Source organism: Lytechinus variegatus, chromosome 2 (assembly GCF_018143015.1).
Source record: "Lytechinus variegatus isolate NC3 chromosome 2, Lvar_3.0, whole genome shotgun sequence".
In the NCBI taxonomy this organism is placed as follows: Eukaryota; Metazoa; Echinodermata; class Echinoidea; order Temnopleuroida; family Toxopneustidae; genus Lytechinus; species Lytechinus variegatus.
In genome coordinates, this window is record NC_054741.1 from 30,775,868 (window position 1) to 30,798,785 (window position 22,918).

At 34.8% G+C, this 22,918-nt stretch overlaps 2 protein-coding genes and 1 long non-coding RNA gene across 4 annotated transcripts; 2 read left to right on the forward strand and 1 right to left on the reverse strand.

Moving 5' to 3' along the window:
- Positions 1 to 5: 5 nt before the first annotated feature.
- LOC121407820 (prefoldin subunit 4-like) lies at positions 6 to 4,883 on the forward strand. Its single transcript, XM_041599050.1, has 4 exons — positions 6 to 111; positions 2,175 to 2,279; positions 3,070 to 3,137; positions 3,942 to 4,883. Exons 1-4 carry the CDS (start codon positions 79 to 81, stop codon positions 4,141 to 4,143), a joined length of 408 nt encoding a protein of 135 aa, XP_041454984.1. The 5' UTR covers positions 6 to 78; the 3' UTR covers positions 4,144 to 4,883.
- A 3,604-nt stretch (positions 4,884 to 8,487) lies between these two features.
- On the forward strand, positions 8,488 to 10,509 carry LOC121407822. Its single transcript, XR_005968957.1, has 2 exons — positions 8,488 to 8,748; positions 9,274 to 10,509. It is a non-coding gene; the product is annotated as an uncharacterized LOC121407822 (long non-coding RNA).
- Positions 10,510 to 11,353: 844 nt separating this feature from the next.
- On the reverse strand, positions 11,354 to 17,101 carry LOC121407821 (repressor of RNA polymerase III transcription MAF1 homolog). Of its 2 annotated transcripts, none has more exons than XM_041599052.1 (6): positions 16,347 to 17,101; positions 15,179 to 15,439; positions 14,492 to 14,662; positions 13,841 to 13,960; positions 13,009 to 13,149; positions 11,354 to 12,096 (listed from the first exon to the last, which is right to left on the reverse strand). In XM_041599052.1, exons 1-6 carry the CDS (start codon positions 16,427 to 16,429, stop codon positions 12,081 to 12,083), a joined length of 792 nt encoding a protein of 263 aa, XP_041454986.1. In that variant the 5' UTR covers positions 16,430 to 17,101; the 3' UTR covers positions 11,354 to 12,080. The 2 variants fall into 2 exon arrangements, with proteins under 2 accessions (XP_041454986.1, XP_041454985.1); XM_041599051.1 differs by having other exon boundaries at positions 11,354 to 12,099.
- Positions 17,102 to 22,918: the final 5,817 nt, after the last annotated feature.

Below are 22,918 nucleotides of genomic sequence, written 5' to 3' on the forward strand. Positions count from 1 at the left end.
TTTGAAAGCTGGAAAGACAGGCCCACGTCCCACGTCCAGAAACTTTTCTTTTAAAGTTCTAATTTTGTAATTAAAGCTATGGCATTGTCAATGAAGAAAGCCACAGGTGGTGTAAGTATAAATCTATTTTGAAGTATGTCTAGATGAAAGTCTTATTTGATTTGTGTTGGTGACTGTGTCTGTGCTAGTGGTGGAATTGAAGGAAATATTTTTGTTACGGTCCCACATATCTACAAATTTGTTTGTAAAATGTGGTACTGGTGCATTCATTCAAAATCAAAGAATCAATGAACAAGGTTATGATTAGACCAAAAGCTTCGGTCTCTGTTTTGTTATGTTGGTTGTTCCGCTGAACTCCGTTGGCTCCATAGCCAATGGGGTCTTTATTTCATGAAAATATGTAAAAAGAACTTGTCCAAAATAAAGATTATTATTCTGTTTTTTGGCCTGAAATGCACCAAAAACGGGAAAAAATAAACTTAAAAGGGGAAATAACAGTGACTTACTTCAGCTGCAATAACGTTTGTAATTGTTTTAAAGTGTTATAAATAGTTTTTAAATGTTTTTTCCAACAAATTATGCAATTTTCTGTAAATAATTTAAACTATATACAGTCTGATGTATATACATTTTTGGAATAAGTAAGAGATGACTACAATTTTTGTTACCGACTTTCCAACAAAAGTTCATATTTCCCCAAAAATTACTAATTCCTAGAAATTGAATGCCTAAAAAAATACTAAAGTAATTTGACATTTTATAGTAATTTTATAGCTTTATTCCTCATGTATGAATATAGTCCTGGGGTATTTTGAGTCTTGTCAATCTAGGGGAGGGGGGGATGGGGTGAGAAGAATTTTCACAATGGAAGAAAATGACAGAATCTATGGGGCTTCAATATGCTTATTTCATTTCAATCAATTATGCCAATTTTATTTAAATCTAGAAATATAGGCATTGAACTGCTTATTTTTTTTATTGAAGAATTTTTATCAAATGCATATTAGAAAAAAAAACAGTATAAATTGTTTTACTCTTTATATTTATTATTTCTCATGTACCTTTTTTAAATTAATTTTTATTGTTTTTAATGGAAATTACAGGCAATAATTTTCAATCATTAACAAAAAGTACAAAAAATGAAACGATACAAATTTTGGCAAGAATTCACAATTTGCTTTATTATAAATAAATTACTGTTTTGAGCAATTCAGATTCTGAACTCTGAAATGAACTTGTTGTGTAATATCATAATTGCATACCCATGCATGCATTCCTCCAAAAGGGAAAATAATAGGGGAAAAGAGAAAGAGGAGAAAAAGAGTGGTGTTGAGAAAGAGTTTTAATTAGTTAGAAGAAAATAATACACCACTTCAGAAATAAAAGTATAAAAAATTTCATCTAAAATCACATCCATGCAAAAAAATTTAACATACAAGCCTAAGTGGTGTTTTAAAACACATTTTTTTGCAAAAAAAAGAGTGTTTTAAAAACACGTAACTTTAAAACATGTTTTAAAACACACCATTTAAAATGTGCCAACCCTGGCCCTTGTGTCTGCACTCGGATGGGACAGTCTCTTTACATGCCGTCTTCTTGCTCACTGTACATGTACTCTCCCATATAATTCATCATCATCAAGTTGCTGTACCTTTTCCTCCTACCATTGGTCCTGCCACATATATTGGAAGACATGATCACATCTTTAAATATGCTATCCCGAAAGCAACCACTGATGTACATACAAGTTCTCTTTCTTCCCACGTACTATCAAAATTTGGAATCACCTACCAGGACCTGTTGTAACAGGAACAAATCCAGCTGTATTTAGAGAGGCCACACTGCCATTCATCCTTGCGATGCAGCCTCCTGTTGGGTTTTTTATGAGCACTGTAAACCAAGAGGCAGTTTTTACTGGGACGGTGCACATTCACCTTTAATGTATATAAGTGAAATTCCAAATTACTTCACCATGGCACCTTGCACTGATATACAGAATGTTTTCATCCTGGGATAGCTTTGAAGCTTCTGAAAGGGATTACTCTTCAAGGTTCAAGGATGTGCTCAAAGTTAGAGATTGGGTTCTGCTTTACTTTTGCCAGACTTGTCAACTTTCCCACCTTGATTTGCTCAGATTGTTCTATACCAAAATTTCAATTCCTTGTTATTTTCAGGATGATGATGTGAATGTCACATTTGAAGATCAGCAGAAGATCAACAAGTTTGCAAGGAAGAGTAATAAACTTGGAGAAATCCAGGATGAAATTGCAAATAAAAAGGTAAATTTTGATACCATGATACCTACGTATAACAAATTAAATAATATTTTCCAAAGCCAAGGATCTTCCAATATATTTTTCTCTGAATGAGAAATGTACATGAAAAGTGTCCCTGCCCTTCAAATATCAAAATCTATAGTCGGCATTTCAAACAGGGAATATGAAAAACTACACTGGAAGATAATTGAATTAATCTATTTTGGTTGATATTTGTTTTGATGAGTCTATGTCTGTAAAAGAGGAGCTTTTTTTAAACCCCTCCTTACTAGATGGATTTTCTCTTTACTGATGCATGAACAAGGTTTTTATGTGGTACTTATTATAAATAATAAATTTTAATAAGTTTATAACGCAGCTTTTAAAAATAGCTGCCCTGGGTAACCGTAAGAACTATTTTTGGGGTAAGATTTATTTTTACTGAATTCTACTGAACACTTAAACTGAAGAGATGTTTTTTTATTTAGATTTGAAGATATTTAATGATCGAGGATGGAGAACTTCTTTTGTCATACCCGGTATTCTTTTATTTTCCTTTTTAATTACAGAAGGTAGTATATTTGTGAGTTTTAATACATTTTTATTGAAAATACGTTTTTGTCATAAACTTTATTTCATATTTGTAGTGCATTTTTTATGAGGCATTCTTTCAGAAATATGTCTCCATATCTTTGTAAACTTCATAAACTTTGTATTATTGCATTTTGAATTTGTTAGCTAGGTCATGTGATGTATCATTGACACCATGTCTGACACACCCCAGCCTAATTTCTTTTTTGATTGATTATTATAGAAAGATCTTCAGAACCTGGAGGATGCGAGCGATGAATTGGTCCTTGGAGATGATGATGCTTCCATACCATATCCTTTCCAAAATCTGTTGAAATTGTAAAAGGAAGATAGAAAATAAGGAAAATTGCCTAAGTGTTCTTAGCGGTAATGTAAGGAAGCCAGTATATACTGAATTTATTAGTGATTACATGTGATATTTTTTTTTTGGGGGGGATAACCTGAGTAAATATAGGCTTCATTGTTTTGGCAATTTAAAACTTTGGACTGGTGTTTTTTTATGTTTAGCCTATTTCCAAGAACCAAAATGAAAATTTTTAAAATCAGAATAAAGTGAAATGATCACTTTAATGGAAAATGAATGCTATACTAGTAGCATGATTAATCATCCAGCCTCCAACAGGTTTCAATTGATCAACATTGTCAAAAGAATTTGACAAAATTAGGGGATGAGGTGAGTGTAGCACAATGATAGTCTGTAAAGCTCTGGCATTCCCTGTCTGACCTAAAATTGCACATGATTACAGGTGTAGCTGGAATGGTAAATATGATTTTGAAGAAATCTGGACAAAGTTACTTCCTTTTGAATTTCCTCTTTTTTTCCTTGAAATTTGATTGTTTTATTTTGATCAACTTAGCATGGAGTTGTGGCAAAATATTTAAAAAAATCTTTGTATATAAATGTAAAATCCAAATTCATTTCTGAATTCCAAGCTCCTTCATGATTATTCACTAAATGAGTGTTCTAAGTTTTGTTTCTTTCATTTAATCTATATGGAATTTAAAGTGACCTTTTTTGTTTTGCCATGGAATAATGCAGAAAACTAAAAGTGCATTTCAAACATTTGATTGATTTTCCTTGACTCCCATCACCACGTATCAGATCGGGGAGGTGTTCTTCAACCAGAGTCTGGAAGATGCCCAGCAGTCGGTAGAGGATGCCAAGACGAGGATGGAGGAGGAGATCGCTGAATTAGAGGGCCAAGGAGATGCTCTGAAGGGAGAACTAGGAGATCTCAAGGCTCAGCTTTATGCCAAATTTGGAAATAACATCAATTTGGAGATGGATGAAGATTGATGAAGGATCTTTGAATTTTTGGACAGTATTTAGAAACTGAGAGGCAATGAACTGAGACGGATACACTACGTGTGGTGTGTTTTTGTGAATATGTATTGCTATGCCTGGCTTGATTCATTTTGAACAGCAGAAGTATCAGTAAGGCAATTGTTGTGACAACATGACTTTTTTATTTTCTATTGTTTTGTGTGTGTATTTATGTGAATTATTATAGCATGTTCATATCAGTCTCAGATATGTGAAGAATTTTATTGACAAAACAGATGGTATTTCAAAGTAATGGAAGCATAATTCCAGTAATATTAATATAAATTGAATTTGATAATTCTGTGAAGGCGGTTGTTCAAGCTTAACGTGTTGTGACTTTTTGGCTTCAGCTTTTACTTCACCCAATGTGTTACGGTGCGCCATCTATCGGTTGTCAGCGGACAGGCCAATTTTTAACTTTTGGGTCGACATCACGCGCAGGCGAGGCACAAGCAAAGGGGAAAACGGCCAAACTATAATAAAGGGCTCTGAATCTGATTGCATTAAACTTAGGGGAGATCGCCATAAACCAACACTTAAATCAGCAATGTGTGATCACCCCTTTGCGATTAACTTTATGGTTTATTGGACACTTTATTTTTATTTGCTGATGAGCCTTGTCACAATGTAGTTATGTCTCATAGTGGCAATATTAATGTAGCCGTAAGTCTTTTATGAAATGGGGTTCCAAATTCATATATGTTGGATTTGATATTGATCACAGAATAGAAATCACAGAATATCTATTTTGCTTTTGTTTTCGGCAATGGTAAACAGCAGTACTAGAACACACCTTATGGAATCTCATCCAAACAATTTCTTTGGGTCTGCTAACCGAACTTTTAATGAAATAAAATCTTATTTTATCAGGGTTAATAAGACAATATATGTTCAAACAAAAAATAGATTTTGGAAATTGGAAATACCTTGCAATAATTTTCCTTATATGAGGTTACACACATCAATAGTCATGAAGAATTTAAAATTGTATAGCTCTGGATGTATTTGAGAATATGAAGCTTTTGTTATCGGTAATAAATGTAAATGACAGAAAAAAGTATTTGATGTTAGTGTTTATCTTTTCTTTTTTTTGCATTTATATGGGTGTTTCAAGTTTCAACTTATTTTGTATGCTTATTTTTTTTGGGGGGGAGGGGTGGGCTGTGGATGGAGCAATTCTTAATTCTCATTTACTGATATATACAAGTCATATTGACCCATTGGCCCATATTCTGAAGTCAGGTTTATCTTTGACTTTGGTGTAACCATAGAGATATATCTCTATGGATGTAACAATGCTAAAAGTATGAGAAGCCAAACACGTCAAAATTGTTAACATTGTATGCTACTTCTGTTAATTGTGCTTTTTTCTATTTTTTAATGGTGAAGACTTATATCTCATTTATCCTTGCCGGACAGTTAAGAATGATTTGGGAGTGAAATTAGCCGATTTCTTTAACTTATACTGTTAGAATTTTATGTCATAATTGGCTATCCATAGTTAGACCACAACTTTAGACCAGAGTTGAAATTACACCTGTCTAGATCCGTCTCTTATTTAAAATCTTGGCATCCTCTACAGGCAAATATTGCGTGTCATTCTTATCCAATTCATTTATATCACAAATTCTTCCCTTCTGCATTCTCGTTTACTATCTTTTAATTATATTGAAATTTCTTGAATAACTTCAATGATTACAAATATTTGAAATTATCTGTTGATAATGTTGATGATTACATTCATATGACCCCCAAAAGTATTATTTATTTTATATTTTGATATTATTACTTAGTATTAATATATTTGTTTTCTTTTGACATTTGCATGTTAAAGCTCTACAGTGCATATCAAAAAAAAGTTTACACTTTGATAAAGCCCTGGGAATTAAAAAATATACAACATGTGGGTAATTTTTTCACATATAATTATGGGTTTGGGTCTCATCTATCCAATAAAGATAAAAAATTTGACAGAATGTTACACTTGAGTGAGCACTTTCCATTTTTGTAAAGCTCGCAGAAATCTGTTTGCGCAGAAATGCTTGTTTTCACGCTGTGCCAAGGGGAAAGGGCGAAATCAAACTTACCCTGCGAAGTATTTCTCATAAATTTCCCTAGCACTTTTAGCCAATTGAAATAAAACGGATACATTCAAGCATTTTGTAACAATTTTGCCGCCCAAATTTGAAATTTCAACACTTAGTAAGCACAACCTTTACCCTTTTTGTGCCAGCTCGATCTGACGACATAAATGATTCTGAACAAAAGTTTATATCAGACATCTCCAGCATTTTCATTAAGTTTTTATCATTTAAAGTTGGTTTACATTTCATTTTCATTTAATACTTGTTTCTCCTCACGTTTACCAAGCTTGGCGATGATTAAAAAAAATGAAAATTAAGCCTAAGCCATTTCATGTAAATCACAGCTCAGTGTAAAGCAAATATCGTCACGATGGACTCGGTGTGTGGGGGAGTGAAGTGGGGCGCAATACACTCTTCGAAGGGTTTGGGCAAGGAAACAAGTTTAAAAAGGTAAAAGATATCTTCATATCAATTTCACTTGCTAATTTTCACGTGTTCTTCATGATTGAGGTCTACTTTTATATTCGCATAACTATTTCAAAGTTCTGCGCAAATCATTTTTCACCAACTTTTCAAAAGTAAGTGGTGCTCACTCAAGCGGAAATATTTTTCGACAGTTATATCGTCATTTGCTTAAATGGATCTGTACCAATGCTAAAATGTGGAAAAATCGTCAGGAAATTACAAATATATAATTTTACAGGATTTTTTCTAAGTGTAAACTTTTTTTTGATACGCGCTGTACAATTCAGCTCATGCTGCAATCGGTCTTGAAATAAAATCCCATCATTATCATAAACCCGACTTCAGAATATGGGCCATTGTGTCTACAACCAGTTTGTCTGCCAACCATGTGGCATCTTAGCTTATTAACCTCTTTGTCTCATTCCTATTTAGGGTATACTCATTTCGTATATAACCCACTTGGTCTTAGACCACTCAGTGTCTCAGTCTATACAATTTAGATGACTGTAAACTAAATATTGATTTTGCAAAGTGTGAAAAAAGGCAGTATAATTAAAGTGGAATTTGGCCTTTTCTCAAGTATCTGATTATTCTCCAATTAAACAAGTTAGCCCAAGTGATAAATGAGTAATAAACCAAGTGGCAATTAGACCAGATAGTAGACCAAATGGGTTTATCCCATGTGCCATAAGACAATCTTTAGACCAACTGCTTGTAGACCAAATGGATAAAAATTGTAATTCATGTACTCCTCAGTTATTCTGGTTCATAGTAATCCTTTTTAAAGGACAAGTCCACCCCAACAAAAACTTGATTTGAATAAAAAGAGAAAAATTCAACAAGCATAACACTGAAAATTTCATCAAAATCGGATGTAAAATAAGAAAGTTATGGCATTTTAAAAGTTTCGCTTATTTTCAACAAAATAGTTATATGAACGAGCCAGTTACATCCAAATGAGAGTTGATGACATCACTCACTATTTCTTTTGTATATCATATGAACTATTTTTGTTTTCTCGTCATTGTCATGTGAAATGAAGTTTTATTCCTCCCTGAAAACGTGGTATTCCATTATTTTAACATTTTGTGCTTCAGGCAATGAGGTCCTAATCATCAAATTCGTAAAAATTGAAATATTGTATAATTCAAACAATAAAAAACAAAAGAAATAGTGAGTGACGTCATCGACTCTCTCATTTGGATGTAACTGGCTCCTTCATATAACTATTTTTTTGAAAATAAGCGAAACTTTGAAATGTCATAACTCCGATTTTGATGAAATTTTCAGCATTGTGCTTGTCTGATTTTTCTCTATTGATTTAAATCAACATTTTTCTGAGGTGGACTTGACCTTTTAAGCCCACATTACACTGAACTGTGATCCAATTTCGGTGATGAAATTGGAACATTTTGACAAATTGCATCTGGCTGACGTACATTCTAAGTGACAAAGTTGAATGAACTTCATAAAAATGCTGTGCTTGGATGCATTTGTTTTACAGTCCACAAGGGTTTATAATTGTTGATTGCTCCTGACATTACTTCAGAATCAATTTGGCATTTTCTCAAAGTATCTAAATCTGATTATTTCTAGATTTTATTTCTGTCTGAATATTTCAGGTTATAGAAAAGACAAATCACAATTTTTTTCTTCCCAAAATGGGATCGCATTTTGTTATATCTTGTGATTCATCCATGTGGTCACTCCCCCCCCCCCCTCCCCCAACCTGCCAACATCTGGGAATGAAAAACTGTATTCTGTGATTTAAAAAAAAATTATTTCACCTTGTTTAAACATACTTTACACACACAAAATGGATGGAAGACTGATTTGCTTAAAACAATTTTGTTTAATTCACTTAACAGCCCTCTTTTTAAATTATTTTTGTTTTACAATGAAACATACATGCATACCTACTTATATACAGTAAAAAAGCTTGACAAAGATTGCAATTAAATCACTTATTTTTTTTTAATAATCACTATAAGTGGGCTTTCTATAACTTCTAATGCACAAGTTTGGAGAGGTCCCGGGGGGGGGGGGGGGGGGGGCACTCGACCAAAAATGTGGTGGGGGTGTGCCACAGGCGAGACAAAAAACGGGGGCCTTGGAGCGGGCTTAGTGTAAAAAGGAGGGTCCTCGGAACGACAAATGTTTGTGAAAACGGGGGTCCTAGGAACGGATCGCCAGTGCGTGAGCGCTTATGCATCCCTACGGAACGGTCATGCGTGCATGTGCATGATACAGCTAGCGCGGCCTCCGCCGCGGAGCTCTGCGGCCGCTTTTCACCAAAATTGCAGCTCATTCAACGCGATCGGAGCGGCGTAACGAAAAATATGCGAAGCTTTGAAGCGGATTTCTCTCTTCTTTTTTCTCGATAAGAAGAAAATGCTATGCCTTGGAGCGGCTTTCTTTGTTCTTTTTCTCAACAAGGCAAAAATGCTTTGCCTTGGAACGGAAATTTGAGTGTAAAAATGGGGGTCCCCTCCGCGGCACATACCCACTATGCATTACATACTGAGTGCCCCCCCCCCCCCCCCCCGGGGGAGAGGTTTTGCGTGAAAAGCAGATAGAACTTGCAAGTCGTTGTTGACAAAATAAGGAAGGTACTCATGCAATGGATAAGTCAAAACTATTAAAAGATTATTAATACTTATTGAGTTTTGGGGGAAAATGTATGGGCATATGGCAAGAATACAGACCAGAGCCTGGTAACACACAGATCTGTGATTAATCTCATTATTGAGCAATTCTGATTATATAATGACCAAATGTTCTAATAACAAATGTATCATGAATGGCATTTTACAACTGATCACAAAGCTTTGTGTTAAAGGGGTTAAAATTGCATACAAAGTTTTTTAAAATATTTTTTTAAATATAAAAGTATTCTACTTTTACATGAATGTGTATTAAAATGAAACAAGCCTTAATATTTTAAACTCTTGCTTAAAACTGCATAGTAAGTGAATAAACTCTAAACTAAATCACAATTTTTCATGAAATAAAACCTGAAAAACCTCCGGTTGATTAAATTTGACTGCTCTTGCTGGATATGTAATATCTGTCTTGAAATACGGTGAGGGAGGAAATAGGTTCACATGATAATAAGTTACTTCAGCTAAAATAATTAACTCTGAGTAACCAACAGATTGTCGCAAACTGATGATTAAGGTATAATACTTTTCTGCAATTGGCAATCCTATCCATAATGATAATGTTAGATGTGAGTAAAGGTTGTACTTTCAACACAAAGAAAAATCCGAAGAAATTGCCTTGAAATTTTTGGCTTCAAAGTGCTGCCTTCCTCAGTGATGACCGAAGTGACAAAATTTTACTTTTACTTATTTTCAACCAAGTTCAACACAGATGAACTTTCATCATCATAAGGTTAGATGTGTATTTTGGGTTCTTTTTAGTATTTCCCACATTTCATGAAAACGAATGCTGTGCAAACATTGTTTAAGCGTTGCTTTCATTTTTTTTCTCTGACGAAAAATTCTTAGTTTGAATTGTTTTAAATAGGAATTCTTTCATTTAAATATGTATGCAGCATGCCAACAAAAGCAGCCAAAAGAATTTCGTGTTCTTTGGTGCATAAATGTGTACAATAGTATTTTCATTCAGAAAGATGGATCTTAAAGTATATATGCTACTAGCCCAAGCACAAATGCTCATTATAGCACCACAAACAACTTCCAAGTTTCCAACAAAATAAAGGTTTGACACGAAAGCAAACCAAATGCAAACCATCCACATCAGGTACATCATGACTTTACACAGATAATCCAGAAGCGAAAAAACACCTAAACTCTGCAATAGAACAGTCAACACATATGCTGGTACAAAAATACAAAACAAATCACAAAAGAAATCCACAGGTACACATAGAACTAGTATGTACAATTCACATCTAAAGTATTAAAAAACAACTGTTGAAAACTCCTGAAATTATGTACAAAACATCCAAACTCTATACATGAACAAAGTATCAAAAGAATAAATATATATCTCTCTATATTCTTCTATTATTTAATCATTTACAATTTCCCTGTAACACAGCCAAATCGGTCGCACATTTTGGATAACTCAAACTTAGCTACACTATTATGTTCCTGAAACAGAAGTCATGCTTGAAATGGGTTTGATGCTCTCTCTTTTATAGTCTCTTGGTATATCTAGATTAAGTTATGTTAGATCATCATCAGCATCATAATCTACTTGATATGGGGTCAGTATTTTTACTCTGTTTCCATGTATTAAGTAATACAGGTGTCTTGTAACAGACGAATCAAATGCAAATCATAAATGCAATTGTTATTGGTTGAAAATCAAGTAGCATATGATTTTTAAAATTAAAGTCTTTTTGCAACTCTGCAATAGGTCCATTGACAATAAACTAATAGATCCCTTGGTGTCAATTTGATCACCGACTATCATAACAATCCAGTTCCAATACCATATAAAAAAAATGGGCATGAAAAACACGATCTCAAATTAGGTATAAATAGTAATGAATACCATCAAATTAAATTAGACACTGATATCAATTACTGATCAAGCATTGGTACCATTATATCATATCAGGCATCCATACGAAGATATATGATTTCTCTCTTTCCAAACTTTTAAAAGCAATTCAACCACATTTATTTCATTGTTTTCAGAAGAATGGTAACCACTTTTGCAAAGCATTACAGAAATTCCACATGACAATTATGGCATGGCTAAATTGCACTCATTTTCTTTGATAAATCATATGCTGTAAAACCAAAAAAAAATCAATGGTCTATCTTCAGGCATAAAGCAGATTGCAAAAAAAAATGTTTGAAGATGATCAAGATCAAAGAAAATAAATTGCAATGACCAATCTCTCAGGAACATAAAATGTCATTAAGTAAAACCACTTTTATAAACTCTTCAAAGACATTGACACTCTTTCCCCACTCTGTGTTGCTGTGATATTTTTTTTCCCACCTTTACATTAAATTATCTACAGTGTATTGGTTAAATACATCAAAATAACTGTTGATAAAACTTTGATATTGCATGACTGCATTTGTTTCAGAAGTACTTTACATTTCTCACCTTCTGAAAATATAAAATGCAAACCAATGACTGAACATCAGATTATATATGTGGTTAGAATTAATATTAGTGACTGGATATAAAGCCTGACATAGGGTTAAGCTATTGTTAGCTTTAAAAAAGAGTGGTAGCTTGAGCAGAGAAATGTGGTTATTAATCCACATTGGAATGAATACTAGTAATTGGTGAAGTAAATGATGAGAAATGAAGTCTAAGCTTGGTAACACTTCACTGCGGTCCATCGTGGAACGAGACTTCTAATCCGGTGCTCTAGAATACTTCCATCCTGCTGCATAAACAAAACACATAATAGGGGAAATTACAAATTATACATTCATAAATCATTGACTTTAAAAATAATAAATTGATAAATGAATTAAAACAAATTAAAAGCTGACAAATGAAAATGCATTAAACATTTTATCTACATAACAATGTAATCAACTGATGCATTGCTCATATTACTGTTGTTGTCAAAGGGGATTCATGTGATGATACACCACATTTTCTTTTTTTAATGACAGACCCTGAAAACAAGTAACTCAAAACAAACAGCAATTATATCCTCATTGTTTTTGTAGCTCCTGCTGCTGCACTACTTCTACATTTGCTCTTGTTTTGCCATTGAATATATTTTCATCAGGAAAGGGCAGAGCCAATCAACCGATGACAACAGGCATGTGCTTCTCTGGCATTCTCACTTATCCATCTTACAGACCACTCAGTCCAATTAAAAAGTGACGAAATATCAATGTGGAATAGGGTGTGACGAGTGTTTAAAATGTCTGTGCTTGACTGTACAACTTGATAAACCTCAATCACACACTCGGCATGTTACAGTCATCCTCATGATTATCAAATTAGTATTCATCAACAGTGAGAACAGGATGTCCTTTATTATCATGCCAGACCATATAATGAGGTGCAATTATAAGCTTATTGAGCCAGAAGTGCTTGGGTGGGCTGTATACATGTACGTATGTCCATTACCAAAAGTACCAAATTCATTTTGATATATATAAAAAAACAATGTAATGACAATTTATTTTCATATTGCTCTATTAAGAGTGCATATTTCAATAATTAATCAATAAAACAAAATAATCTTACAAACAATTAATGAAACAGTCTTAATTATAAATGATGACAGTGTCAATAAGTATTGCATAAATTTTGAATATGCTTGTATTGGTTTTACCTTCCACAGTACACTGGTTCTCCTGCATAGTAATCCACATCTTCTTGGCTGTCTCCATCAGAATCCATTAACAGATCATCATCGTCACCTACAGTCAAGGACAGGTCATGACCAAGGCCAGAATCATGGCAAAGGTCCCTCCTTCAGGAAGCAAAACAAAGGAAAGCACACATACATACTGGTCATAAGTTGGAATTGTGAAGAATACAAAAACTGTCTCAACATGATTGACAATTGACAAAAAAGTTGTTACATATATAATGAACCTACGAAAAGTTTTTTGCTATAAATTATATATCCAGAATGATAAACACAAATCTGTTGACAGTCACATGCATTGCACACAAAAATGCATGTACGGGACTCAACACATAATTGTTGGCCCACCTATTCCAGCTGTTTCGTTAATCATAATTTGAATGTGAGCCTTGTGAGGTACATGTACATGTATTTAAAGTCAATATCAATATTTTTTTGAAGTGGATCATGTTCATAAGATAGTCTCCCACATTAACATGAAAATAATTTCAGGGTTTTTTTTTTCATCTTTCCCAGGACTGGAACATCATCTAGATCTGCAGGAATCTTAGGGAAACATACGCTTTGACACAACTTTTTTTTCTTTCATGATTTACATACACATGTTAAGGGGAAAGGGGGGGTCAATATACCTTAAGAGTGTTCCTGCAAGGTATTGAAAAGTTAACAACCAGATAGGAGAATATTTTCAAAACTATACAACAAAACATATTGATGATGTCAAGCCACTTGTGGATCTCTTTCTTGAATTATCAGAAAATACTTTCATTGATAACAGTAGCTTATCACTGACCTTGTAGCCCTGCAAGTGAAGAAGAGAATCCTTTTCAGTTTCTTGTTGTAGAAGAAGTAATTGAATGACCACAGGACACCTTCTTCTCCAAAAGGATCAGAAGAAAGGTCTGGGTTGTAGCTGTATACAAGAAAAGAGAGAGAAAAAATACACATTCACTCTATGTAATTCAGCGGGTTTTGTTGTTAGTTATCATTTATCTGATAAAATCAATGAGCATATCTAATCTTTTTAAATCTCGACCACCAAAATCGCTAGAAAATACTAATCTTGAAATGCCAACAATTTACTGGGCCAATGTACAATCAATTTAGAGAACTCTATGTTACAGACTAACAATGAATCTCCAATCTGAAATGGCAAGGAGGGAGAAATAATCCATATTTTGCCGAATTTCATATTGGCCTTTCAAACTGATATTTCAACAAAACACGATGTACAACATCTCCTGACCAGTGAGGAATCTCGCCGGGTTGGATGTAATTCCAGTCACACAGTATTGTTTGTGCACAATGGCAGGCCCATCCAAGCTCGAGTGTCTAATCCAGTATTAGATCCATCTCTGCTCCTGACCTCATTTGCATGGAGTACAATAGATGTAAATTCAAAGAGAGATTTATCAGGCAAGGGAACAATGGAAAGTTTTTGTACCTGTAGATCTCACATTCTGTGGCGCTGATTTCGTCATTGATGGCAGCCCAGAGCTTTGGCCTGATCTGAGTGGTGTAGAGCTCCCCGCCAGCAGAGAACAGATTCCCATCTACTGCATTCACAGTCCAGTCCAAGCTTGGCTCTCGACTGAACTCATCACTCTTTGCATCACTATCAATTGAAAAAATAAAATTGGCATACTTGTAGAAGTACAAGTACATGTATGTACAAGCACATAATTTGAAATTAAGAAAACCAACCTAAATATATTAAGTTTTAACTCAGGGTTCCCCAGATCACTGTTCGTAAAAGGTTTTTGGAAGTACTTGTAACACACTATCATATCCATTCCCAAAACCTTCACTTTAAAGTTTATGATACTTAACACTTTATAACCATGTGAGATTGGGGAGGAATTGCAATGCTGTTGAGGGAGAACATCCTCCACTCCATCCCACCTCCTTTCTCCTTCCAAGAAAAAAAAATGCACATCCAGCCGTCTCTAGCCAAAAAATATGTCGAATTTTCCTTTGTAAAAAGTACATCTACCGTATCTAAGAGACAAGTTGACTCACTGGGACAATAACAGAAAATATTAAATGGACCTCTGGTTTAACCTAGCTTCCTAATTCAACTATTTCATAGTGTTTCTATACTAGTGCAATTTTTTCTTCTATTAGCATCTACCTGAAATCATAATCGGGGTGAAATGCAGCATTGAGCGTCGAGATCAGATAGAAGATCATCTTCCTGCTACAGGTATGGCACAAGGGTCCCCCTGCTTCGTCCCCACTGCTACGACTGACAATGTTTGGATGCTGGACTGTCAGTGTGCTCTGAGGAGGTGAGAGGGCCTGTAACTCACTAGGAGAGTGACCATTCTCCTGGCTCAGAAGCTTGAAAAGACGTTTGTCCTGACCAGCCATCTTACAGGAGTAACTTTCCACCCTGAAGAAAAGTAATAATTGCTTAGTACTGTAAGTTGTACTGTACATGATGGATAGTTAGAATCAATGACATGATACAAAACTGTATGAAATTTTAAGGCAGAAAAAAAAAGAAAGATTGACAAGTATTGTGATGTCTGTACTGTCGGTGGCTTGCTTCAATACTTGTCTAATATTCATAATACTCCTGGTAGTCCTGACTTGAAAGTTGATCTACCATTGCTTCATTCATTTACATACACTGCCAACCGTGAAAGCCCAGAATACAAACAAATCGCCAAGAAAAAAAAAAGAAAAAAAAATCATGTAGAAATATTCTTCACTTTCCTATAATTCAAAACTTGATATTACAAAAAAAAATTATTTGTGGACATTGTAGACTGTAGTGCTTTATGAATTGCAACTTTGGGACAAACTCAAATAATAGGTGTAGCACTGGACAGGACCTGTTCTGTACTTTCAATTACTTAATTGCTTAGTAGTTTCATTAAGAGAAATTGATCAATTTTGCTCTAAATTTGGGTGCAATTTTGGCACATTTACTCTTTGAAATAAGTAAAAACAGATTTACTGAAACTTTTGTGGAATTTAAAAGACATTAAAATATCATTTATACCCAGTTATTGTCTGTCTGGACGGGTTGTTTGACCAAACAAGACGGCACTTTCAGGAACCTTGCGACCAAAATTCATTAACGATTGAAAGTAATATCAGAGTTCAGACAATATTACAAAGCACAAATTTCCACAATTATTTTTGTAATACTGAATCATTGAATGCACCAAGTTTGATAAAAATTAAGAGCAAGAAGTTATGTTTTTATTGGCCCAAGTGTCCGGAAAATGAAGCCCCCATCCTAGTGACTGGGTCTAAAAAAAAAATTAAGACTCTTCATTGTTCACACATACTTTCCAAGAATCCTGCATTCTCCCATTTCCATGGCCAGAGCTTCACTAATGGCTTCCAATTTTGGATTCTCAAGAAGCTTCATCTTGGTCTGCAAAAAGTGTTGGCAATTCTAACAAATTTGGAAATACGATATATTCGTTGAGCTGCAATATTTTCTTCTTCTTTTTTTGTTGCTGGAAAAAGCAAGTTACTCTCTTTTGACTCTGGCAAATCTCTATGCTTCAAAGTGCCAATTTATAAATGATGTAGCTGGATAAGATTATGTCTATGAATCAGCAAAGGAAGAGCGCAAGCAGGCTTGATGAAATATATTCCCAATCCTAACGTTAGATGCAACGGTCGGTCGGCAAGTTTTACTGCAGTACTGGTAGTGGTAGTCCAAACCTTGTTCATAATTTTGGCACATATATTTTGCATGTATACAATTATCCTTCTACAAATCAGCTATTTCGATCTATATCTAACGTTACATGTGCAAATTACACTCTGTCTCTGATGTGATCTGTGTGATGAGAATTGAACAGATGAGGCCGAATTTCAATCATGCAAAAAACCTGGCTGCACCTTTTTTTAACAACTTATTCTTGAAAAACTATTTAGAATGTTTAATTTACAGTGCTTTTCACAGTTATAACTCGGTATTTGATGACTCAATCTCATTCTAAAAACGACAGCACTCTGATTGTCTGATGATGATTTCCATTCGCCTTCTCCACAACAAGCCATTGAAATTAGATTACGGAAGGATTTACAAACGGGAATGACGCGCAAAATTAAACGACGATCCCACATAGAAGAATCACCAAAATGACAAAATCTCCACTCGAGCTCCTCAAATGACACTCAAAATGACTCGAACGCGTTCTTAACTGTAAATGTATTCCTTTAACAATATGGAACATATGACTTTGAAGCAAAATGTTGGCAAAAATACGTTTCCAAAGAAGATACTCCGAAGTCGTTTGTTGTTGATCAAATCCAATTCGAACTTCCTTTATTGTTAAAGTTCAGCTGATAAAAGCTCGTCTTCAATTACCTCATTCGTAACAATCATCCTTCCCACAAATCACCAGAGAGTATTAAATAAAGCGTTGCTGTTTTTTTAATTTTACATAAATTTTATTAACAAAATATTTATATTTTGTTACTAAAAATAATCATAATATCTATTCATATAAAATTCTGTCATATTTTTACTCAAAAACAGGTTAGAATTTTGAAATTCTATACAGCAAGATTGTGGGAATTTTGAACGTAGGATTGTGGGAGTTTTGAAAGTAGCTTGTTTATTTGGGTAAAAATATTGACGTCATGGAAGTGTATACTGTACCGTCGGCGGCGTCTCTGCTCCCATTGGAATGTTATTTACGATCTCTTATTCACATCCGCTTGTGGTGGCCATGGAGGGGGGGATAGTTTGATATTCCCTCCCCTTGATGTCCCTTTTCATAGGAACTCCAATACATGTACGTACTTCGTGGCCTTATTTTACATCCTGATACCTTGAGGCGGCTGAGATGGGGAGGGCGGAGGCAAGGGAGTGGGGTACAATCCACAAAATTTTCGAACTTTTATTTAAAAATATCCCCAAATTATATTTTTAAATTCATCACGTATTCAACATGTCTGTTTATGAGGTTGCCAATTTTTTTAAGGTTCTGTCTCTAATTAAAAGAGGAAAGAATAATAAGAAAAAAGAGGAAAAATAACAAAGGGAAAGGAACAAAAAAAAAGAAAACAAGCCAAAATTAAGAACAAATGAAAAAAAGACTAAAATGTTGTAGGTTTTTTTTTAGCTAACTATGGGAAATTTATTTGCTCTGGTATAGGCATAATCACTATTATTTTGTTTCTTATATTTGGCAAAAAATAAAATAAATTACAAAATACTTTCTCGCGAGAAGTAGCGAGCTTACATCTATTTTGGAGAGCGACAATCCTCTTTCACTGTCACAGCCTAAATGAGTTGAAATTGCTTGCTGCAAAAAATTAGTGTCACAAGGCCTCCATGCACTGCCCATCAGTCTAGTGTGCAGACAAAAGTGGTAAATTTTGTAACTTGGTCCCTAGAATCAAACTAACCGACATCTATATTCCTCCAACCCGAGTTAAAAAAAACACGCCAGGCTGCAAAAAAAAGATGGTGGACAGAAGGTTGCTTGTTACCTCTATATAAGCTAGCCCACTGGCGGATACAGCGGGGAGGGGGCACAGCCAGCCAGTGCCCCACCCCCTTTGAGAAGCAAAATAGCAAATAAAAAAAATTGTAATGTAAAAATGCCGTTGTGTGCCAGAAGTGTGCCCCCCCCCCTTTTTTTTTGCTTGCTTGTTATTTTTTTATGGGACGAAATATCCTTAATTTTGTGTTAAAAACCTTTATTGTTTTTTTTTTGTTTTTTTTTTGCTTGTCAAAATTTTCCTCGGAAAAATGTGCCCCCCCCTTGGAAAATCCTGGATCCGCCCCTGAGCTAGCCTATACTGTCATTATTGAGTTTGAGATTCGATCTTGATGACAAAGAAAAAAATTATGGCGAATGAGAAACTGCCTTTTTTCTTGTAAAATATAAATCCATTGTTCCTCTACAAATAGCCCCTCCCTCTCTTGTCCCATCTTTCATGTCATAATATAGGTTTCCCTGTCCAATTTCATCAGAGTTGCATTTATATTAATGAAAGGACGTTCAAATTCGAAATATTTCGTCCACCCTCTGCATTTATTCAGCATTCAATTCCGTTCCATATCATTCTTTTGGATTTTGTAGAAATTCAATTTAGAGAAAAATTCGTTCAAATTAATGGCCCAAAGGTGTCATTGAATTTTGCGACGACGAACCGATCGTTTAATTTCGCCTAAAATACCATTTTCAATATCATTTATCGGCACACACATAGGCCTATTTGCACTAAACATCCAAATTCAGATAACATGTTTCTGTGTTCATTTTTTTTTATTAGGCCTACGTTATACAATTTTTTTTCAAACTTTACCTTTAACTTTATCCTTATCTTTTTTTCTGATCTTTTCAGTTAGAATCAGTTTATTCCATGGTGTTTGATAAAAACGTATACAATTCATGTAACACTTAAGATATGGTTGTAAACGGTTATTCTTTTAGTGATTGATGAGTGGGTGCAGGGGCGGATCCATGATTTCCTAAACGGGGGGGGCACATTTTACCGAGGAATTTTTGACGAGCAAAAAAAAAAAAAAAAAGGTTTTAACCAAAGAATTAGGGTATTTCGTCCACGAAAAAAATAATTGTGCCTCTCAAAAAGGGGATGAGGCGCTAGCCGGCTGTGCCGCCCTTCACCCCCTCCCCCCCCCCTGGATCCGCCAGTGAGTGGGTGGATGACCAATGCCAATGGTAGGTATTTTTTCTTCATCATCTTGTTCTTTTTTATTTTACATAATTGTAATTTATATCGTTTTGGGGAAGGGATAAGAAACATGGTATGTAACCACAGTCTATGAAAGTGGAACAAAAACGAGTTGCTGTTCCGTTGACGGTTTGTCAGATGGATACATTTTAGCAAATTTATTGTAATCATCCAATTTAGAGGTAAAACCAATTTTCATAATTATTCAAAAGAAGTAAAAAACAACTACAACAACGAAAAACACTGTCCATTAGTGATGATTGCATATCAGTGATTTTGAATTCCTAATCGTTCGCAAGGAGCAGTGGCGTACTAGGATTTTCCACAGGGGGGGGGGGGGCAAAACCCCGGGGCAAAACCGTCGGCGAAAAAAATTTACAAGCAAAAACAAAAAAGGAAGGTCTTCAATCATAAATAAAGGATGTTGTACCAGAAAAGGTATTCAAGCTCGTCAGGGGGGGGGGGCAAAAAATGCCTTTCAAGCTCGTCAAGGGGGTAGGGTTACGTCCTTTGTATAGGGGGCAGACTGCCCCACCCCCGCCCCCCCCCCCCCGTAGGTACGCTAGTGGCAAGGAGTGTACCGTTGTGAATTTGAAAACACTTCTTCGGCTATTTTAATTTGATCGTTCTGTATTAATATATTTAAATGAGATATTGAAATAAGTATTTGGCTATTTAAATACCGACCCCATAGGTCATTCAAATTAGTTGCAAATTGAATTAATTGAAGGGGAAACCTATATTATTTAGTGTTAAACGGTGTAAAATCTATTAGTTAATTTTGAGTATAAAAAGTATATAAAGAAAGAAGATAAAATTGTGAAATGTAGCTATGGGGAGCTAGGCCTGTGTATAGTAAAATGTTTTACAGTCTGATCTCAATATTGTGGATAGATGCATGCATGCAAGTCCCGGGGGGGCCACTTCCATTCACGAGTAGATACCATGCGCGACCATGGGGTCTCGAAAAGCACCCTAAACACGTAATTTCCATATTCTGAAAATGCAACCCTTAACAAGTATTGGCGTGTGAAACCCTACCCTTAACAAGTACTGGAAACAAAACGATACTCTTGGCAAATATTCCCTGAAATGAACCCCTAAACAAGTACAGGAATGTTTCATTGTTACGGGTCCTTTGGTTGTCGGCTTTACCTTATTTAATTTAGTACGACCCCACCTTCTACACCTCGCGCAAATAGGACTCTAAACACGTAGTGTTGGGGCAAAAAGGACATCCTTTATAAAACATTTTAATTTTGTTTTATCATCCCCGCAAATTTGACCCTAAACACGTAATTTTACTAGCGAAATAGATACCCTTTTTTCATTATTTTTGTGTTTTTGACACCCTTTTCACGTTACGTACGTAACGTGCCCTATCGTGAAAAGGACATCCTTTTTACGTGTTTTTTTGGTCGCGCATGGTATCCACTCGTCAATGTAAGTGGCCCCCCCCGGATGCAAGTGTTTGCTCTTGCTAGAAATGACGTATGTTTAGTTGTCAGTATAGTAAAGTTGAAACCCCTGCGATCTTTTGCAAAACATTTTCCCCCAGTAATATAGGCCTAATGTTTCAGTCTTTGGGAAATTTCTTGAGAGGATGTATCACAAGGGCACATCGTTTGATTATTCGTCCGAAATTCTAAATTATTCTTAAAAAATATAGACTTTTTGACTAATTTCAGATCTTTAATCTATCCGCCTCCACTGTCATCAATCATGTTAATAATTAGTTGTTTTGAATAATTCGCATGCATATTCCCTCAAACAGAGCTTGAGGACATAATCTTGGAATTGGACACATTTCGAGCAGTTAGCTATTATAGATGTGGGTTTGTGTTATGGCCATGGGAAGTGGGGTGCTTGGGGTATATGCACCCCAGGTATTCTGGTATAAAAATGTAACCAAAATGACCTTCATATTGCAAGGTGTTTTTTTTTTTTGGGGGGGGGGGTTGCTTTTCAAATTTCTCTCGGCCGAATTGATGAGCTCCATTTTGTAATGAAACCCGAGTTTTCAAATTGATATCAGCACCCCCAGTAAAAAAATCGTTCACATGGCCCTGGTTTGTATTGGAATGATTTGGATAGTTGGTTATTTTATTGAAGTGCTGAAAAAAATATATTGCGCATCAACCCCATATTTATACTGTAATCAAAGACCCTATCCCTATCTAGTTCGAATTCCCCGATCGCAGTGTTATTTATAGAAAGGGGCAGGTCCATGGCAAAGTCAATTTCACTTGCGCAAATGCATGCATTGGTAGAATTCATATATGCTATTTCTATTTCATGAAAGTTGAATATTGATAATTAATATAACTTTAAATGAACTTAGAAAATAACCAAACTTGTCATTTTCGTCATAAAAGATCGTGGAATCAATGTGAATACAGAGTTACTATGAAAATAAAGAAACTTAAAAAGTAAAACATATATATTTTAACAAATACATGTAATACAAACTTAACTAATGCAGAAAACTCTCTTGTATATCATCAGAAAAACAATCAATCAGTTCAAATTCTTAATGGCAATTTAAATTTAGACCGAATACTAAAATAGTGCTAGGAATAATATAGCATTTTGCACGGATCGATACTACCAAAATCGAGGGAGGCGCACATTTTCACCCACTTAAAGGGATGGTCCGGGCTGAAAATATTTATATCTAAATATAAAATTCACAGAGCATTAAAATGCTGAGAAATCGGATAACAAATAGCGAAGTTATTGAATATTAATGTTTATCAATATTTTGTGAAAACAGATATATGCACATACATAGTCATGAATATTCAGTGGGTTGGCTGATGATGTCACATCCCCACTTTCCTTTTTCTTATGTTATTCCATGAAATCATAAATGTTTCATTTTTTTCATACATGTAAAAATGATGTGTCTCCATAAGTTGCGGCAATAAATAACTAATGCCTGATTTAATCAGTTGTCAAACAAATTGTTTTAGCAATTGGTAGAAAATTTTCGGATAAACCTAATTTCATATAAAAAAAAATACAAAAGAACAAGTGGGGATATGACATCTTCACCCCACCTAATGAATATTCATAAAGACATGCCTAAAAATGTTTCACCGGAATAATGCAAATCTTAAAAATTCAATAACTCCGTTATTTGTTATCCGATTTTGATCAAATTTTCATCATTTTGCTTTGTGAGTTTTATTCT